This window comes from Notechis scutatus, chromosome 12, assembly GCF_049901735.1.
Source record: "Notechis scutatus isolate UNSWTSFEM ecotype Mainland chromosome 12, rNotScu1.2, whole genome shotgun sequence".
Classification (NCBI taxonomy): Eukaryota; Metazoa; Chordata; class Lepidosauria; order Squamata; family Elapidae; genus Notechis; species Notechis scutatus.
Genome location: NC_142020.1, coordinates 3154500 through 3173063, shown reverse-complemented (window position 1 = coordinate 3173063; position 18564 = coordinate 3154500). Strand labels below are relative to the sequence as shown.

General features: G+C 46.6%; 1 protein-coding gene across 4 annotated transcripts in view; it reads right to left on the bottom strand.

The window, feature by feature from the left end:
• GRID2IP (Grid2 interacting protein) overlaps positions 1-18564 on the bottom strand; it is a 120515-nt gene that overhangs the window by 40402 nt on the left and 61549 nt on the right. For 3 of the 4 annotated variants that reach the window (XM_087973120.1, XM_087973121.1, XM_087973123.1), the window contains 9 exons: positions 16514-16768; positions 14585-14670; positions 11843-11912; positions 10959-11053; positions 9750-9933; positions 6832-7004; positions 2363-2470; positions 462-559; positions 229-337 (listed from right to left, as the gene is read on the bottom strand). In XM_087973120.1, the coding sequence (XP_087829246.1) occupies positions 229-337; positions 462-559; positions 2363-2470; positions 6832-7004; positions 9750-9933; positions 10959-11053; positions 11843-11912; positions 14585-14670; positions 16514-16768 (1178 nt within the window). The remainder of the gene's footprint in view (positions 1-228; positions 338-461; positions 560-2362; positions 2471-6831; positions 7005-9749; positions 9934-10958; positions 11054-11842; positions 11913-14584; positions 14671-16513; positions 16769-18564) is intronic. The other variant, XM_087973122.1, reaches the window with a different exon arrangement.

The window sequence follows — 18564 nt, the reverse complement described above, 5'->3', positions numbered from 1 at the left end:
GAACTGCACCCAGATGGACATTTCTTCCAACACTTACAAACCAGTATTTATTTGGACTTTACAGTATTATAAAGTCAACTCGGTTGCAAGTTCCCTCACGTCTGATCTTGAACCTCAAGCAACCAAGGAGAAAAGCTCCGGTTTTCCCTTAATAAATTCCAAGTCCAATTCCATCCCAAATAAATTCTCCAAAGTTGTCTTTTTGGCTCTTCTGACCGGAGGAGGTACCTGCAGGCTCTGAAGCCAGGGATGATGTCCGGCACACAGGCAGGCAACTCAACTTCCCTCCTAAGCCAGCAGTCAGACGGCTTTCCAGTTCGGCATAGACTGCCGACATCTGCGAGAGGAAGGAAGGAAGGGAGCCATGCGTCAGACCCAGTTCACTGCTGACCCTTCTCCCCCACCGCACATCCCACCGCAGCCCACTGCTTAGGCTGGGCCTTCAAGAGTGTGGCTCTCACCATTTGGGGGTTGGGGGTCTCTGGAAGGGACGTTCCATCTCCTGCTTGGCGTTCTCCAGGAGCTAAACGGCTGGGCATCTCGGCAGCTTCAGCAGAGCCTGTGGAAAAGACGGGGGATTCTTGCAGGGATGGGAGCAACAGGTCCCCCACCAGAGCTCCATCTGGACCAGGGGTCTCCAACCTTGGCAACTTTAAGCCTGGTGGACTTCAACTTCCCCAGAATCAGAATGAGCTGCGACAAGAGCTGACAGAGGTTGAGAAGGGTAGCTCTGTTGGCCTTGGAGGAAACCGGGGAGGGCAAGAGAGTCAGTCTGGGCGAGGCTTTTCGGGATTAGTAAGGCCTGCAGGCAGGGAGGAGCAGGAGAAGAGCAAGGACCACCCCCTCCTGATCCGAGAACAAGGAGGGAAGAGAGAAGGCGAGACCAACGCAAACTGAGCCGGCTGTGAGGGAGGAGAGCACCCGCCCCCTTTCACAAGGCACACCTGGGGACTGAGACTTAAGGATACACTGTGCGGAGGGGCATGTGTCGGGAACAAGCATTGAATCTGTGCAGCCAGTGCCTGAAGACTAATGTACTCTCTCCTGTGGGGCTTGCCCAGTTTGCCCAGTTTGCTGAACTTCTGGCCCTGGTTGCTATGTGGCTAACCTGGCTTGCTGGACTGCTGGCCCTGGTTGCTGTGTGGCTAACCTGACTTACTGCACTGCTGACCCTGCTGGCTTACTGGACTGCTGGCCCTGGTTGCTATGTGGCTAACCTGGCTTGCTGGACTGCTGGCCCTGGTTGCTATGTGGCTAACCTGGCTTGCTGGACTGCTGACCCTGGTTACTGTGTGGCTAACCTGACTTACTGCACTGCTGACCCTGGTTACTGTGTGGCTAACCTGACTTACTGCACTGCTGATCCTGGTTACTGTGTGGCTAACCTGGCTTACTGGACTGCTGGCCCTGGTTACTGTGTGGTTAACTTGGCTTATTGGACTCCTCACAACCAGAGTCTTCTGAAGGAGTGTGTGAGAGCTTTGCTCCAGGACTTGTAGTAAATGTGGGGACATTTGAGGGCAAAGTTGGAGCAATCATGGGGAGTTAGACCTGTTCTTCGGTTGTGTTGCTTTCGCGCCATGCCTCAATTTCATCACACTCGGTCTGAAGCCAGTGTCTTCTTGGCATCAGCCAGAGCTTGGAGAGAGCCAAGGCTGGACACAGGAATCCAGAATCGGAACCAACCTCTGCGGTTTTTCTTGCCCGACCCCCTCCTCACTGAGGCAAATCCAGAGCCCCTCCAAAGTAACCTTTTGATTGCTCAGATTAAGGAAGAGGAGGAAAGAGGGGGAGACCAGCGTGTGAGAAAATCCAGGTGGCCCAGGGAAAGTTCCAGATGTTCTCCACTAAGACAAGCGGCAGGCAGCTGTTGAGCCACTCAAGATATTGTAGCTACAGTCCATGCGATCACAAAATTTGTAGAAGGTGTGTGTGTGTGTGTGTGTGTGTGTGTGTGTGTGTGTGTGTGTGTGACACAGCTCTCCGGTCATTGCAAGGCATGTGAACACCATTGTTGTGGTGGCATTGCATTTGTGGTGGCATTGCATTGTTGTGGTGGCATTGCAACGTTCCCCAAAACCTCTATTTATAGCAGGAGTCCCCAAAATGGCAACTTTAAAACATGTGGACTTCAACTCCCAGAATTCTCCAGCCAGCAAAGCTGGCTGGAGAATTCTGGGAGTTGAAGTCCACATGTTTTAAAGTTTCCAGGTTTGAGGACCTCTGATCTACAGAGTGGGGGTATGGTCACTCTCCCCTGGATGGAAGGGTGTGTGTGGAGCAAACAGGGGTGAGAAGGAGTTGCTGGACAAAGGAGGGGAAAGAAGCCAAAGACCACCACTGGCCCAGCCCCATAACCTACCCCGGGCTTCCCCGTCCTTGGGGCTATGACTTCGCAGACTCTTCCGACTCCCTGGGCCAGTCCGTAGGGAACTCCGTGGCTGTTCTTCCACTTCGGGTTCAGCTGCAGCTGAGAAGAATAAGCCAGGGCCTTTGCTTTAGACACCCATCCGATTTACAGATCATCAGAGTTGGAAGGGACTTTGTAGGTCATCTAGTCCAACCCCTGGCCCAAGGAGGAGACCCTACACCATTTCTGACCAAGGGCAGTCCAGCCTCTTCTTGAAAGCCTCCAGTGATGAAGCTTCCACAACTTCCGAAGGAAACTTCTGTTCCATTGGTTGATTGTTCTCCCTGTCAGAAAGTTTCTCCTTATTTCCAGGTTGAATCTCTCCTTGTTCAGCTTCCATCCATTATTCCTTGTCTGGCCTTCGGGTGCCTTGGAAAATAGCCTGACCCTTTCCTCCTCTCTGTGGCAGCCCCTCGAATATTGGAAGACTGCTCTCCTGTCTCCTCTAAGTCTTCTTTTCTTTAGACTAGCCAAGCCCAAATCAAACCTTATGATTCCCTTAACAGCTGAAGGGATTCGCTTAACACTCATGGCAAAAAAGTTTGTAAAATTGGGCACGGTTCATTGAACCTTGCTTAGCAACAGAAATGCTTCTCCCAATTATGGCCGTAGGTTTAGAGGCATCTGTACCTGCAGCCCAGCCTCCTGGGTTACAGCTCTGCCTGCATGGCACTTGTGACTGCAACCCTCACCCACCCCTTTGCCTTTCTTAGAATGGAATGGATGAGCTGGAAGGGACCTTGGAGGTCTTCTAGTCCAGCCCCCTGCTCAAGCAGGAGAAATTATACCATCTGAGATAAGTGACTGTCCAGCCTCTTCTTAAAAACCTCCAGTGATGGAGCGCCCACAATTTCTGAAGGCAAAGCTGTCCCACTGGTCAATCGTCCTCACTGTCAAGAAGTTTCTCCTTAATTCCAGGTTGCTTCTCTCCTTGATTAGTTTCCAACTATTGTTTCTTGTCTTCCCTTTTGGTGCTTTGGAGAATAAGTTAATCTCCTCTTCTTTGTGGCAGCCCCTCAAATACTGGAAGACTGCTATCATGTCACCCCTAATTCTTCTTTTCTCTAGACTAGCCTTGCACCATGGCCAGAACAGCAGTGAGTTCTACATTTTCCAGCACATGATCTGGCGGGCACCAAGTTGGGGGAGAAAGCTGTTGCTCAGATCCACCCAGATGTGTCTGTCTGTCCAACAGAAGCATCCTCTCCTTGGAATGGGACAACTTGCCATGGCTGACTTGCCACTCAGTGTGGGACAATTCAACAATTCCATTTAATTGTTTAAAATAATTCTATATTTTTTTTTTTAAATGGTCATGTCATTTTTCTCCTCCTTTGAAATCCTTTCTTTAATGGTTTTATTCCACCATTTCTTGGATATTAGTGTACCTCTTGTCCCGTGGCGAGTTGGCCGTTCCTCTCCTCCCTCCGCAGATACATGCTTCTTACATACACACAGAAATACATACGTGTGTATACATACCTCTCCCCACCTCGCCCCCACACCCCCACCCCTTGGGCATCTGGGCTGCTCTCTGGCTTAATAATAATCTCCCTGGAAGCAACACAGGCGTTTGCCTGTAAATAACAACTCCCAAGCTGAAGATTAAAACCTTTCATTCTAATTTTACTCTGATGAGATGAATGCCCACAATCCCTGAAAACATGCAGCTGGCGCCCGAGGTTGCCACGGCAACCCAAGGAAATACCCTGCGTGAAGAAGGAGGTGCGAGTCATTCAGGGCAGAGCCCCCCGTGATGCGCTAATAGCCTCCTGCCAGGCTGCCTGGTTGCCTTGGCAGCTGCTTTCTTCAGGGCCCGCACGGATCCTGCAGAGACCCAGGAGAAGAGAAGCCACCCGACGGGGCCCTCGCGCATCTCCCACCGACTCCCAGCCATGCTGTGAGGATGGGGCCCTCAACCTGTGAGGAGGATCTGAAAGTCCTGGGTGGGTGAAGGCGCCAGGCTCCCTCCATTCCCTCTTCCGGCACCTTCCCAGTGTCTGCCCAGCTTCTGAGGGCTTTTTTTTTTTTTTTTGTTAGTTGTGAAGTCGTGTCCGACCCATCGCAACCCCACGGACAACGGTCCTCCAAGTTTTCCTGTCCTCCACCATCCTCTGGAATCCATTTAAGCCAAGGGTCTTCAAACTTGGCAAGTTTAAGACTTGTGGACTTCAACTCCCAGAATTCCTGAGCTAACATGACTGGAGGAGGAATTCTGGGAGTTGAAGTCCACACGTCTTAAAGCTGTCAAGTTGGAAGACCCCTGATTTAAGCTCAGGCCGACTGCTTCAGTGACTCCATCCAGCCCCCTCCTTCTCTGCCGTCCCCTTCTTCTTCTTCTTCTTTGGCCCTCCATCGTTCCCAGCATTAGGCTAAGCCCTTCCTTCTCATGAGGTGGCCAAAGTCTTTGAGTTTCATCTTCAGGATCTGCTTCCTTCGAAAGAGCAGTCAGGGTTGATCTCCTCTAGGACCGACCGGTTGGATGGCCTTGCAGTCCAAGGGACTCGCAGGAGTCTTCTCCACCACCAGAGTCCAAAGGCCTCCATTCTTTGGGTTATTCAATTCTTTGGCTCTGAGGGCTTCTCGGGTCCTAAAACTTACCCTGAGAAAGTCAACCAAACTCCTTTTTTGGCAACAGCCTTTGGTTCTTCCCCTGGCTACATCCCAGTCTCCGTGGGCAAATAAAAGGCCCATGAGCCAGGATGGGTCCCCCAGATGCCCAGGCCACCTCCTGATCTGGTTTTTTTCCTAGAGCAGGGGTCCCCAAACTTGGCAACTTTAAGACTTGTGGACTTCAACTCCCAGAATTCTCCAGCCTGGAGAATTCTGGGAGTTGAAGTCCACAAGTCTTAAAGTTGCCACGTTTGGAGACCTCTGTCCTAGAGGGAGGAAAGAGCAGCGTAGCACTGAACAGCATCAAAGGTCAACAGTGGCATTAAATACTTTCCTTTGTGTGTGTGTGTGTGTGTGTGTGTGTGTGTGTGTGTGTGTGACTTTGCTCCCCTCTCCAAGAGTTTTCCCTCTGCTCCTCTTTCTCCCCTTTTATTCGCAGGCTGTTCCTGAAAACCGTTTCTCTGGAGCTCCTCGTTGCTTCTTCTAAGCCCAAAACACCCCCTCAGCCTACATTTATACATATATCCTACATACTACATCCATGCAATAGGTCCGTATTGTTACTGTCATCCTTCTCATCTTTCCTATTACCTATTCCTTTAGCATCTTGTGACTATCACTTTGTTGTATCTTGTGATTTATGTTGATTGCTTTTATTTAGTATCCTATGACTGTCACTAAGTGTTGTATCCTATGATTTATGATTGTATTATGGTTATGATGATGATTTATCACGTTGCTTGTGTGTACCACTGAGCGCTTCTGCACCAGAGACAAATTCCTTGTGCTTCCAATCACACTTGCCCAATTAAAAATAGTCCTATTCCTATTAGAAAATATTTGTGTCTCTTACTGTTGGAAATTAAAGCACCTGACTTTCTGGGAATACCTCCAGGGCCTCCTTCCTGCCCCACTTCTACCACCCTGGACCTTCGTACCATTCTTTAGAGAGTTTCCCTTACCTTCCTTTCCAAAAACCATCTGTGCACACCTACCCTTTTTTTTTTAACTGTGTGCAATATTTTGTTGTTAGTTTGTAGAATATGGACAGACACATACATCTTTTTTCACAAATAACAAATCTGCACCCACGAACACAGATTGCCATCCATATCTCACGCACTATTATTGAGTCTGTCATCTGCACCTCTACAACTGTCTGGTTTGGTTCTGCAACCCAACAGGACAGACACAGACTCCAGAGAGGAATTAGGACTGCAGAAAAAACAATTACTACCAACCTGCCTTCCATCGAGGACCTGTATCCTGCACGGGTCAAACAGAGGGCTGAGAAAATATTTACAGACCCCTCACATCCCGGACATAAATTGTTTCAACTCCTTCCCTCAAAACAACGCTGTAGAGCCCTGCATACCAGAACAACTAGACACAAGGACATTTTCCCGAATGTCCTCACTCTGCTAAACAAATAATTCCCTCAACACTGTCCAACTATTTACAAAGTCTGAACTACTATTACTATTAATCTTCTCATCACTCCTTATCACCCATCTCCTCCCACTTGTGACTGTAGGACTGTAACTTTGTCGTTTGTATCCTTACAATTTATATTGATTGTTTCCTAGTATGATTTGATTGCTTATTTGTACCCTATGACTATCATTAAGTGTTGCACCTGATGATTCTTGACTTTTGACGAATGTATCTTTTCTTTTATGCACACTTGAGAGCATTTGCACCAAAGACAAATTCCTTGTGTGTCCCATCACACTTGGCCAATAAAGAATTCTATGAGGATACTATGAGCTGCTGGGCAGTCCAGAAGTAGCACCCATGGGTGAACTCACCAGCATCGGATGGGCCACTGGCCATGGACTTGTAGCCAAGGAACCTGGCAATTTTCTGCTGGCAGTGGGCCTGCTCCTCGTAGGTTAGCAGCTGGTAGATGAACTGCCAGATCACCTGCTTGGAGGGCGTGTCCAGGACAGGGTAGACATCCACAATCAAGGTGTCGATGTTCCTGAGTGGACAAGGAAGGAAACAAAATACTTCTTTAGGGAGGAGGAGGCTGAGGAGAAAATCCCAATCCCAGAGAAGATCACATGACCATAAGATAAGAGCTGGAAGGGGCCTGGGAACATGAATACAAATGGAAGCCGCCAGACATCCATTGCTTCGCCTGGACATGCTGAATAGAGAGGAGACACCCCTACTCTGGACACTGGACCAGTGGTGGGATTCCATTTTCTTTTTTTACTACTGGTTCTGTGGGCGTGGTTTGGTGGGCGTGGCAGGGGAAGGATATTGTAAAATCTCCAGTCAGAAGTGGGATTTGCCAGTTTTCCAAACTACTCAAAATTTCTGCTACTAGTGGTTCTCCAGAACTGGTCAGAACCTGCACTGGACCCACTCTTGAATTTATTTTATGTATTTATTTATTTAGTTTGTCAAGCATGTATGAGAAAACAAGTATAAGTATGAACATAACATATAAACATGTAAGTATAAACGGGTATAAGTATATACACAACAAATGAGTAGGAATAAATGGGAACAGAAGGACAGGGACGGTAGGCACTCTGGTGCACTAATGCACACCCCCTTTAAGGACCTCTTAGGAATGGCGTGAGGTTCACAGTTTAAGGTTAAAGTTTTTGGGGTTTGAGGATGTAACAAGAGAGTCAGGTAGAGTATTCCAGACATTGACCACTCTGTTGCTGATGTCATATTTCCTGCAATTGAGTTTGGAGTGGTTTACTTTGAGTTTGTATCTATTATTTGCCCATGTTTTATTCCAGTTGAAGTTGAAGTAGTCATAGTAGTAGACAGGTAGGATGTTGTAGGAGAGAATTTTGTGCTTCGTGTTAGGAATTGCTCTTCACATTTTTCAACTGTTCCACAGGAATCTGCCTTCTTGTCAGTTACAATCATCAGGGCCAATTTGACGAATTGGAGGGTGGGGGAAGATACAATGACAGGTTTGGAATTCTGCCCCCGGACAGTGATAGATCCCTGAAAACTAAGATGTTGTTCAAAATGAAATACTGGCAAAACTGAACGAAAGAGTCACCTTATGGGGTAAATGGGCAGCACAAAAATTGAACAAATAAAAGTAAAAATATATAAATAAACAAAATAGCTGGAAGAATTTTGGAATAAAGATTGGCGGCTACCCTGTCTTTGCTTTCTTCCCCTCTGACCAAATGTTATCTGCCAGTCAATATCCATCCATCGTGCTTTCCAAACGGGGTGGAGAAGGGCTGTTGGCAAAATGGTGACATATGGCTGGATCAGGGGTTTCACATAAGTGTTCTATTGTTTGCTTCCTTGTTCATTGTTTAGTTAACTCGGTATTCTACAAAACTTGGCAGTGATTTATAGTAAAAAAATATTTACAGTGCAAACCTGAAGCATTAAAAATACAACATAGCAATTTAAATAGCAAATAGTAATAGTAATATGACAATGCCCTAATTATTAAGAAAAATTTACGGTTAAAATCAAGCGTTGAAATCAAAACTTCAGAGCCTTTTAAAAAATTGCTTTTTGTATGCCTTTTCAAACAGTAAGAAAGAAGTCAGGGATCCTTTGGTGGCAACAGAGAAGGCAAACTTTCTCAGATAATGGTACTATAGACTCTCCTGCTCATGAAGACAATTGGACTAGATGACCTCCAGGGTCCCTTCTAACTCTGTTAATCTAAGTTCTACCTTCTTCAATCTCTGGAAGAACAGATATTCATAACGAAAGAGATGTTCTCTCTCATGAGTCTAAACTGCACAGGATTTTAAAGTTTTTTAAAAGGTTTCCATATTTTGCCCAGAAATGAATTGGCAGTCAGCATAACGCCTTACCACACAGAGATAATAAGGTCTCTGTAGACATATCAATTGAAGCTGATAAAAATATGTCTGTGTAATAGCATGTGGAAATAACCTTGGGAGAGGGAGGGAGAGCTGCAGGCTAGACAGCCATCACGCAAAATGTAGCTCAGCCCACAGAAGGAAAAGAGGTATAAGGAAACATTTCAAAAGGGCTCCTCCTTAGTTTTCCAGAGAGGAAAAGGAAGAGAGGTGAGCAGGAGGCTGGACTAGAAGACCTCCAAGGTCCCTTCCATATTCTCTTCTCTTCTCTTCTCTTCTCTTCTCTTCTCTTCTCTTCTCTTCTCTTCTCTTCTCTTCTCTTCTCTTCTCTTCTCTTCTCCTCTCCTCTCCTCTCCTCTCCTCTCCTCTCCTCTCCTCTCCTCTTCTACTCTACTCTACTCTACTCTACTCTACTCTACTCTACTCTACTCTACTCTACTCTACTCTACGCTGTCCCAATAAAAACAGGGCTAGCCCGTCTTGTCCGGACTACCTCAACAGCCTAGCAAGATGTGTAAAAGCAGCTCTCAGATTTCCTCCACTGTTTTGCATGACATTCTCAACTGCGGCTCTTCTTTCTATCCCCCAAGGCCATTCCCACATGACGTTATACCTTTGCTGTTGCCTCAATCTTTGAAACTGAAGGCTTAGGGCAATCTTTTCACTCTATCTCCATGCCAGAGGAAATCTTTGCTGAAGCCAACTCAGACATTCTGCTGTGGATGGAGACCCACCACCAGCTCTGGGCTCCTGCCCTGAACCGCCAGCCCCACAATTTCTCCCCAAAGCTGTGTGGGGCTAGGTCCAAACGCAGAGCCCGAGCAAGAAGGAGCACCAGGGAGCTGATTGGTCCTGGAGAATCTTTCCCTTGGACAGACGGATGGAGTCCGCCATCCCCTTACCTGTGCTGGAAGAAGCTCTCCAGGCCTTTGCAGACTGTGTAGCGCTCTGCTGGTGTGAGCAGATGTTCCAGCTGTTGGTGGAAGGTCCTTCCCTGGATCTTGATGCTGGAAGGCAGGATCTCAGCGATCCACTGCAAGGAGGTGAGGGCTGAGGAGGAGCTGGGGGCTTCCGAGGACTCGCCATCTAGGCACAAGAAGTAAGTCTCTTTTGAAACAGAAGACAAAACAGATTCCAACAAATCAAGCTGGCACTTAAATCTCCGGAGCCTATTGGTATGATCTGATTTTTAAATCAGAATAAGTCTTTCTTTGATTTTGGGTCATATATATGGATTGATCCTTAAGAAATTGCAAAGGGAACCTTACTTGCTCCAGGTAGTTCTTGACTTATGGCAGTTAGCTTAGTGACCATTCAAAGTTACAACGGGACTGAAAAAAAGGGACTTACCGTATTTGCCGGCGTATAAGACGACTTTTTTGCCCTGAAAAACATGCCTCCAATTGGCGGGGTCGTCTTATATGCCGGGTCGCCTTATACGCCGGCAAATAGTAATGGGAAGCACTGCGGCTGCCCGTGGCTGAGGCACTTTTGCGCACCGTGGAAATGAATCCGTGAGCCGAAAGGAGCAGCCAGCCTTCTCCCAGCTCCCAAGGAAACGAGGCTCACACGCCCGAGCTCCGCTGAGGTATCCGGCTGGGGCTGTCAGGAGTTGTTACCGCTGGCGCGCTCCAGCGCTCCAGTCCCGCGTTGCCTCGGGAAGGGAAAGGCAAAACCAGGAGCCGCTGCTGCCATTGCAAGCGCCGCCGCGGCTCTTCCTTTTTGCCTTTCCCTTCCTGAGGGCAACGCGGGACTGGAGCCGCGAGCCGCGCCAGCGGTAATAACTCCTGACAGCCCCAGCCGGATACCTCAGCAGAGCCCGGCGGTGCGAGCCTGCTTTCCTGGGAGCTGGGAGAAGGCTGGCTGCTCTTTCGGCTTCACGGGACTCATTTCCACGGTGCACAAAAGTGCCTAAAAAAAAAAAAGTGCAAAAGTGGAAGGCGTGCGGAAGAGGGGCGAGTATATAACAAACTATATTTTGAGTGGAAATGTTGGGGGGTCATCTTATACGCCGGGTCGCCTTATACGCCGGCATATACGGTATGACTGGCTCTTATAAAGATGAAGACAGCAGGCTAACCTTCCAAGATTACGACCAGGCCTTTGCTTACCACTAGAAAAGCTAACAATGCCTTCTTCAACCACAAGGGTGGGCATTGCCCCACTGCCTTGGAGCATGGAGACCACCTTCTCATGGGAACAGTTCCTGCAAAAAAGAACAGAACAGAAGAGAGGATCCATCAAGGAGAGAAGCAGCACCAAGAGGGCCTGCAAGAACCCCAGTGGGTTCCCCAGACAGGGGAGCCATTGATGAGAGTTGAAAAGCAGCTCAGGCTCAGAAGGACATCAAACCCAGAGGTGGGATTCAGCCGGTTCTGACCAGTTCTGGAGAACCGGTAATGGAAATTTTGCGTAGTTTGGAGAACTGGCCAATCCCACCTCTGACTGGCCTCGCCCCCATCTCTTCTCCGCCTCCCATTGAATCCCTGTTGATTGACTGGATCTTCTTTGATTGCCCTGCACAGGAGAATGGAGCTGAAAAGTAGGTTAGTGGGTTGGGGAGGGAATGGGGATTTTATTTTATTTATTTTTATTTTTATTTATTTATTTATTTATTTATTTGATTTGTCAATCGCTTACAAGATAATAGGTATAAGTATATACATAGTTATGAATACATGAAATGGGTATATATAAGAAAAATAAAAAGAAACAATAGGACAGGGATGGGAGGCACGTTGGTGCGCTTATGCACGGCCCCTACAGACCTCTTAGGAAAGGGGTGAGGTCAATAGTAGACAGACTAAGGTTAAAGTTTTTGGGATTTGGGGAAGAAACCACAGAGTCAGGTAGAGTATTTTGTGGTAACTTTCCCCTGCCACGCCCACCAAGCCACATCCACAGAACCAGTAGTAAAAAAAAAAAAATTGAATCCCACCAGTGATCAAACTCCAGAGATAATGGTGGAGAAAAAGCAAAGAAGCTGCTAATTCACCTCATATCCAGGCCATTCAAGAACAAGATTCTGTCGCCAGCTTTCAGGGACGCTTTGTCAGCTGGACTCCCTTGGAAAGACAAAACAAACAAACAATCAAAGAAACCCACCACCCTTGGAGGACTCCAACAGTTGCTCTATTTGCAGAATCTGCCGGGGTCACAAAGGCACATCTCTCCTTTTGGCTCCACTCCCAAGAATTTAGGCAATTCCAGCAACCATCTTTTTTGCCTAGAATCACAAGATCCTGGAAGGGGCGCCCTCATTAGCTATCAAACCAGACTCTGTACTGAGCTCCATCTGGTGACCAAACACAAATCTTTCATTGTTTGGAAAATGATTTGATGGTGTTTGACCATACAAGACATCTTTACTTCTCATTATCCCTCATTCTGCAAAAAAAAAAAAAGGCGCATCCTTAGAAGCCAGACTCCATTTTGTAACTTTCTGAGGTAACAGAAACATCTAGAAGAATCCAGCTTAGTCTGTGACACATGTTCTTCTGAAGACAAAATCTGTATCCCATGCATAGTGTTGGAAGAAATATCCAGGTCCATTTCCAAGCTGGGAGAAAGACACTGGAAACATGGAGGCTGATTGGAAAGAGGATTTAACGATGAACAAAAGCAGGTGTGATTCTGGGTAGCCCACCACATGGAGTTGTGTGTGGGGGGGGGGTATTTATACCTTCTCTTTGGGCTTTGAATTTGAGCTTCCTGTTCCTGTGCAAGAACATATATTTTACTGGCTGTTGTCAGACTCCCATGAGGTCATGTAGGGGTCATAGCTGACTCTATAGGTAAAGTACAAATCCTAGATATTTGGTTGAAGGTGAGGGTGATGCAATGAAGGGGCATTGGGCAATTCTTATTGTGGCTGAGGGCTAATCCGTTTAGATGGCTCTTTGTTTTTTAGTGCGTCTGCTTAGGGCTTGAGGAGGTATTTGCTTTAATGTTTCTCCATCCTCATCCAGGGAACATATCTATCTGCCTTTTTAAATCTCAAATATTTCATTCTAGGGTGGGTACTGACATCTACAAGATCTGTTTTTTTTTGGACCAAAGTCTATGTACACACTCTGGTTTATTAAAGGTAGGAGGTTTGCTGCATGTCATAACACGTACCATGGAGTGGGACATCACAGTCAACAGAAAACTTCTCCAATATTCATGCCCTGCTCAGGTTGAAACAGCCCATATATATTCTGCCTTAGGATAACATCTGTGAGTCTCCAAATGTATTCATAGATTTCATGCCCCTGGCCTGATTCATAGGCATGAGGTGGCCTGAGCCCAGAGAGATGAAATGGTTTCACTAGGGAGGAATTCTTACTCAGTGTTCCCAATATACACAACCTGAAGCCACCTGTAGCTACCAAAAATGGTCACGGTAGGTAGCGTAGTTTTATTTATATAGAGCAGGAAAAGGATGAAATTCTTAGAAGATCATAATGGAATTACTTAAACTTAATTAAAACAAACAAGTTTTCACTTGGATAAAATTAACATAGAATTGAACCACATTTTATTTTTGTTCTGGTTGCATCCATTCCCCTGCTCTGGTTGCATTTCCTTTGCAGAGGCTGGTAGATTAGGAGCACCCAGAGGCAAAAAAGTCAAGGTCACAGCCATCACCATGTAAGCAGATATGTTCATTCATCAGAAGAAAAGGGGAATTGCTATATATATTAAGGAAAGGATAAAGGCAAAACAAACGTACACAGATGGGGACAGAAGCGTATTGATGATGGAAATAATAATACATTTAAAACAAATCTTGCTTACTGTAATATATGCACCAAACAATAATCAGAAAGAATTGTATAGGAAATTACACGAAAAAATAATTGAGACGGAATATGAAAATGTGTGCTTAATAGGTGATTTCAATGCAGGGGTGGAGGAAAAAGGGACTATAAAAGTAGTAAAAATGATAAAATTAAGAGAATACTTCTAAGCACATTTTTTGAGATGAAAGAATTAAACTTACAAAACCTAAGGAGGGAACTAAATGAAAAAAGTAGGCAGTATACCTTTTACTCAAATGTACATTGTTCATGGTCAAGAATTGATATGGCATGGATGACATCAGATTGAGAAATGATATAGAGGAAGTAGAAATAATGACCAACCCCCAAGCTGATCATAATCCAATAAAAGTGATATGGAGAGGACAGAAGAGAAGAGGAAGATGGACAGAGAACCAAGCAATAATGAAAGAAAAAGAATATGTACAAATGATGGAGGGGGAGTTGGACTTCTTCAAAAAAAAAAATAGGAAAGAAGGAATAACAACACAAATGTTGTGGGACACAGCAAAGGCATACATCCGAAGATTGACAATAGCATATGTGGCAAGAAAAAATAGGAAAAAAATATTAACAAAAAGTTCTACAGGAGGAACTTAAGGAATTGGAAGTAGAACTACACAACGACCCTCAAAAAGGTAAAGTTAAAAAGAAAATGGAACTTATAAGACATAGACTGAATTTGTTAGTACAGGAAGAAATGGCACAAAAAGTTAAAAGGGTGAAACAAAAAAAATTTGAGCATGCGAATAAGCCGCAAATAAATTGAGAAAAGAAAAGGAGAAGTCAAGAAGTCCATTTGGTGAAGAATTCAGAATTGGTGAAGAACACAAAGGTGTTTCTAAAATATCTGGACTCCAAGTGAGGTTTGGGCAACCTTGCCAGGTTTGCCCAGGAAATGAAATTCTTCAGCAACAAAAGTGGGTTCCTCTTACCAGGCAAGATGGACTCGATCCACACAGGGGCATGGCCACGTAACGTAAACCCGAAGCTTCTACTGCCCTTGTAGACACGGACGGTTCTGGGGAAGGAGAGCACATAGTAGCCCTTACATTAGACAGGGAATGAAAAAAGGAGCAGAGCAGGACGTTCTCTCCCTTCTCTCATCTTTCAGAAGGGTGGATTTCAAGTCCCAGAATTCCCCAGCCAGCATGGCTGGGCTGGGGAATTCTGGGACTTGAAGTCCACCCATTGTAAAATGGCCAAGGTTGAGACTAGCAATAGCATTTAGACTTATATACCACTTCACAGTGCTTTACAGTCCTCTCTAAGTGGTTTACAGAATCAGCCTCTTGCCCCTAACAATCTGGGTCCTCTTTTAACCACCTCAGAAGGATGGAAGGCCGAGTCAATCTTGAGCTGGTCAGGATTGAACTCCTGGCTGTCGGTAGAGTCAGCCTGCAATATTGCCCTTTAAAACCACTGTGTCACTGTTAGGAATGATAGTCACCTAACAGTTGGGTTGGAAATATATAAACCGGGATAGTAATTTAATACTGTATCTTTAAGAGAATGCTGTAATTGTGATTGGCTGAGGTTCCTCCAATGGCCATAAGATGGAGCCAGAAACCTGGTTTCTCTCTTCTTGCATTTCCTGTTTTCCCATTTTGCCTGATCATCGTTCTGCTTGGATTGTTGTGAGTCTTGCAACTGTTAGCAAACTCTGTTTACTGAACTTTGTTTATGATACTGGACTTTGTTTTTGGATTATCCCTGGACTGATAGTAACTGCTTTAATTGTGTATGATTTGGACTGTTTGTTGGACTTTGTTTACCCGTTTACTGGAAGTAAAACCTACATTTTACTATTCAGTGTATCTGTATGCTGGTTGTGTGTTATTCAACATCACTCTCACTATGTTTCCCTGAGTGCACTCATTCTCCTAATGAGGAATACCTCAACAGCCACCATGGAAGGAAGGGAAAGGAAAGGAGAGGAGAGGAGAGGAAAGAAGGAAAAGAAAGGAAAGGAAAGGAAAGGAAAGGAAAGGGAAGGGAAGGGAAGGAAAGGAAAGGGAAGGGAAGGGAAGGGAAGGGAAGGGAAGGAAAGGAAAGGAAAGGGAAGCGAAGCGAAGCGAAGCGAAGGGAAAAGGAATAGCAATAGCAACAGCAATAGCATTTAGACTTATATCCTGCTTCCCAGTGCTTTACAGCCCTCTCTGAGTGGTTTACAGAGTCAGCCTCTTGCCCCCAACAATCTGGATCCTCATTTGACCCACCTCGGAAGGATGGAAGGCCGAGTCAATCTTGAAACACTATTTTACATATAAAAGTCCTTTCAAACCGAGAATCTTTGCAATTCTGTCTTGGACTGGCATGTTACACGGATCACTTCTCTATCAGTCATTAAAACAAAAAAAACCTAATAATCAGGGATGTGATTCAACCAGTGTAACAACCAGTTTGGTGAGCGCACGTGTAGAGCTGACCTTCTCCAGCAATGACGTGCGGCAATCCGCTGTGCCGTGCGAATCAGGTGAGCTTGAAAACCAGGATATAAAGCACAGACTAGAACTGAGGCAAGCGGGCAGGCCCAGCAGCTGATCCTCGGAGCTACCAGTTCGCCTGAACCAGGCCAAACCAGTAGAGTCCCACCCCTGCTAATAATCCTTTTCATATGCAGTAATCCACTTCACGTCCAAATCTTCAGGTGAAGCTTTCCTAGTCTGCCCCTCCTTACAATATCCCAAGGACATATAAGGTCTCCATAGACGATGCATAAATATATCAGTAAACTTTCTTCTCCTCTCCTTTCCAAAATGGCCTAAAAACAAGCTCTGCCCGAGCTCTTTAGGTCTTCTGATGATGGACAGGTTCTGCTCGAGAACCTGCATCTTCGAGAGGGGGTCTTCGCAGGTCCTTACCTGCAAGCTGCCCCCGTCCCCACATTGCTGCCAATCAGGGTGGTGGACTTTCTCAAGCTCAGGAAATTCTCCTCCTGGCTCCGGGGCACCGAGCTGGCCCGGGTGGAGACCAGCAGTCGCTCGTGATGGTCTTCGCTGCGGCTTCGTCTCAGGCGGTTGGCCGGCTGTTGCCTCTTGGCTCGGCACAGCTTGCTGATGAGACTCTGGGACACCACCTCATCAAAGCGCTGCCGGTGTTTCCTGGGGATGAAGATCCTGGGAACATGAGAAAAGACCTGGGTTAGGGAAGGGGCAGGGGGTTAACAGATGTGCAGAGTTGGAAGGGACCTTGTAGGTCATGTAGTCCAACCCCCTGCCCAAGCAGGAGATCCTACACCAGTGATAGCTAACCTTTTCAGCTTGGTGTGTCGAAAATCGGGAAAAAGTGTAGCCTTCCTCGGGTCGTGTGTGTCACTTCAAGAAATATCAATAATTTGGTTTATGACGGACTGGGCTGGGGTGATCACACAGGGCTGTGAAACTCGTCTCCCTGGTCTCAGGGCTGCAGGTGCAGGATGTGGGGATCGGAAGGCCACCTTACAGGGCTGTGAACCTCATGGATCTCCTTTTCTCCTGTAGCTTCCTGAGGTAATGAAACTGACAAACCTCAGTTTATGGCGGTTAAAACTGGTTCTCTGATGCAAAGATCTTGCGGCAGCGGTGACACCACGCCTCCATGCAACAAGCAGGGAGCAGGGATTGGAGCAGAGCACAGGCAGCCTCTAAATGTGCAGGTTTTTCCCACACCAACAGGCGTGTCAGTCAAAGTGCCTCGACGTGTCACGAGTGACACATGTGTCATAGGTTAGCCATCACTGTCCTACACCATTCCTGACAGACGGCAGTCCAGTCTCTTCTTCAAAGCTTCCAGGGATGAAGCTCCCAGAACTTCCGAGGGCAACTTCTGTTCCATTGGCTGATTGCTCTCACTGTCAGAAAATTCCTCCTTATTTCCAGGTTGAATCTCTCCTTGTTCATTTTCCATCCATTATTCCTTGCCTTCGTGCCTTGGAAATTAGCTTGACCCCTCTCCTCTCTGTGGCGGCCCCTCAAATATTGGAAGATTGCTGTCTCCCCTGGTCCTTCTCTTCTCTAGACCAGCCAGGCCCAGTTCCTGAAACCATTCACTGTATGTTTTAGCCTCGTCCCCTCATCCTCCTGGCTGCTATTCTCATCCTTCTAGAGTCTCAACATCTTGGCTGCTGCTCTCACAAAGGCACATAACCCAAAGCAGCTCTTAGAGAAGCTCAGAAGCCTGAGAAGAACATGCGAAGAATGGTTACAGGAATTGGGTAGGTCTAGTCTAACGAAAAGAAGGACTGGGAGAACATGGTAGCAAATGTTCCAACATTTGAGGCTTGCCCCTACAAAGAGGAGAGGTCCAAATATTTTCCAAAGGGCCAAAAGGCAAGACAAGAAGGAACTAATTAAGGAGGGAAGCAATCCAGAACTAAGGAGAAACTTCCTAACGGTGAGAACAATCAACCAGTGGAACATGCTCCATCACTGGAGCTTTCAAAAAGAGACTGGACCACTATTTCTCGAAAAGATATAGGATCTTCTGCTCGAGCAAGACTAGAAGACCTCTGAGGTCCCTTCCAACTCTGTAATTCTATGTTCTACGGCATGTCTTTTCTTCTCCTGGACACCAGGAGTGTCCAGCCTCCAGGAGCCCGGCCTACATGCTGATCTGGCCACCCTCAAGGCTAGCAAAGGGAGATAAGAGGAGCTCGGCTGCTGGCACAGAGCTGGGGCAACAATCTTGAGACTTGGGTTGATTTCAATATCAACAGGAAGTGCCGAGAGTTGATGTGTTGCCCCACGTGGGGGACATTGTAGTTTGTAAGACGGCTGCAGGATGTGGCTGAACTCCCCGATGGTGGGTGTTTTGTTTGTTCCATTACAGCCTGACAGCAAATTCAGCTCCATGGCCCCTCATCCATCCCATCCCTGAAGGCATTATTATTGTTTGTTTTTTCTGCACGGGGTGTCGACACCCAGCCCAGCCCTTC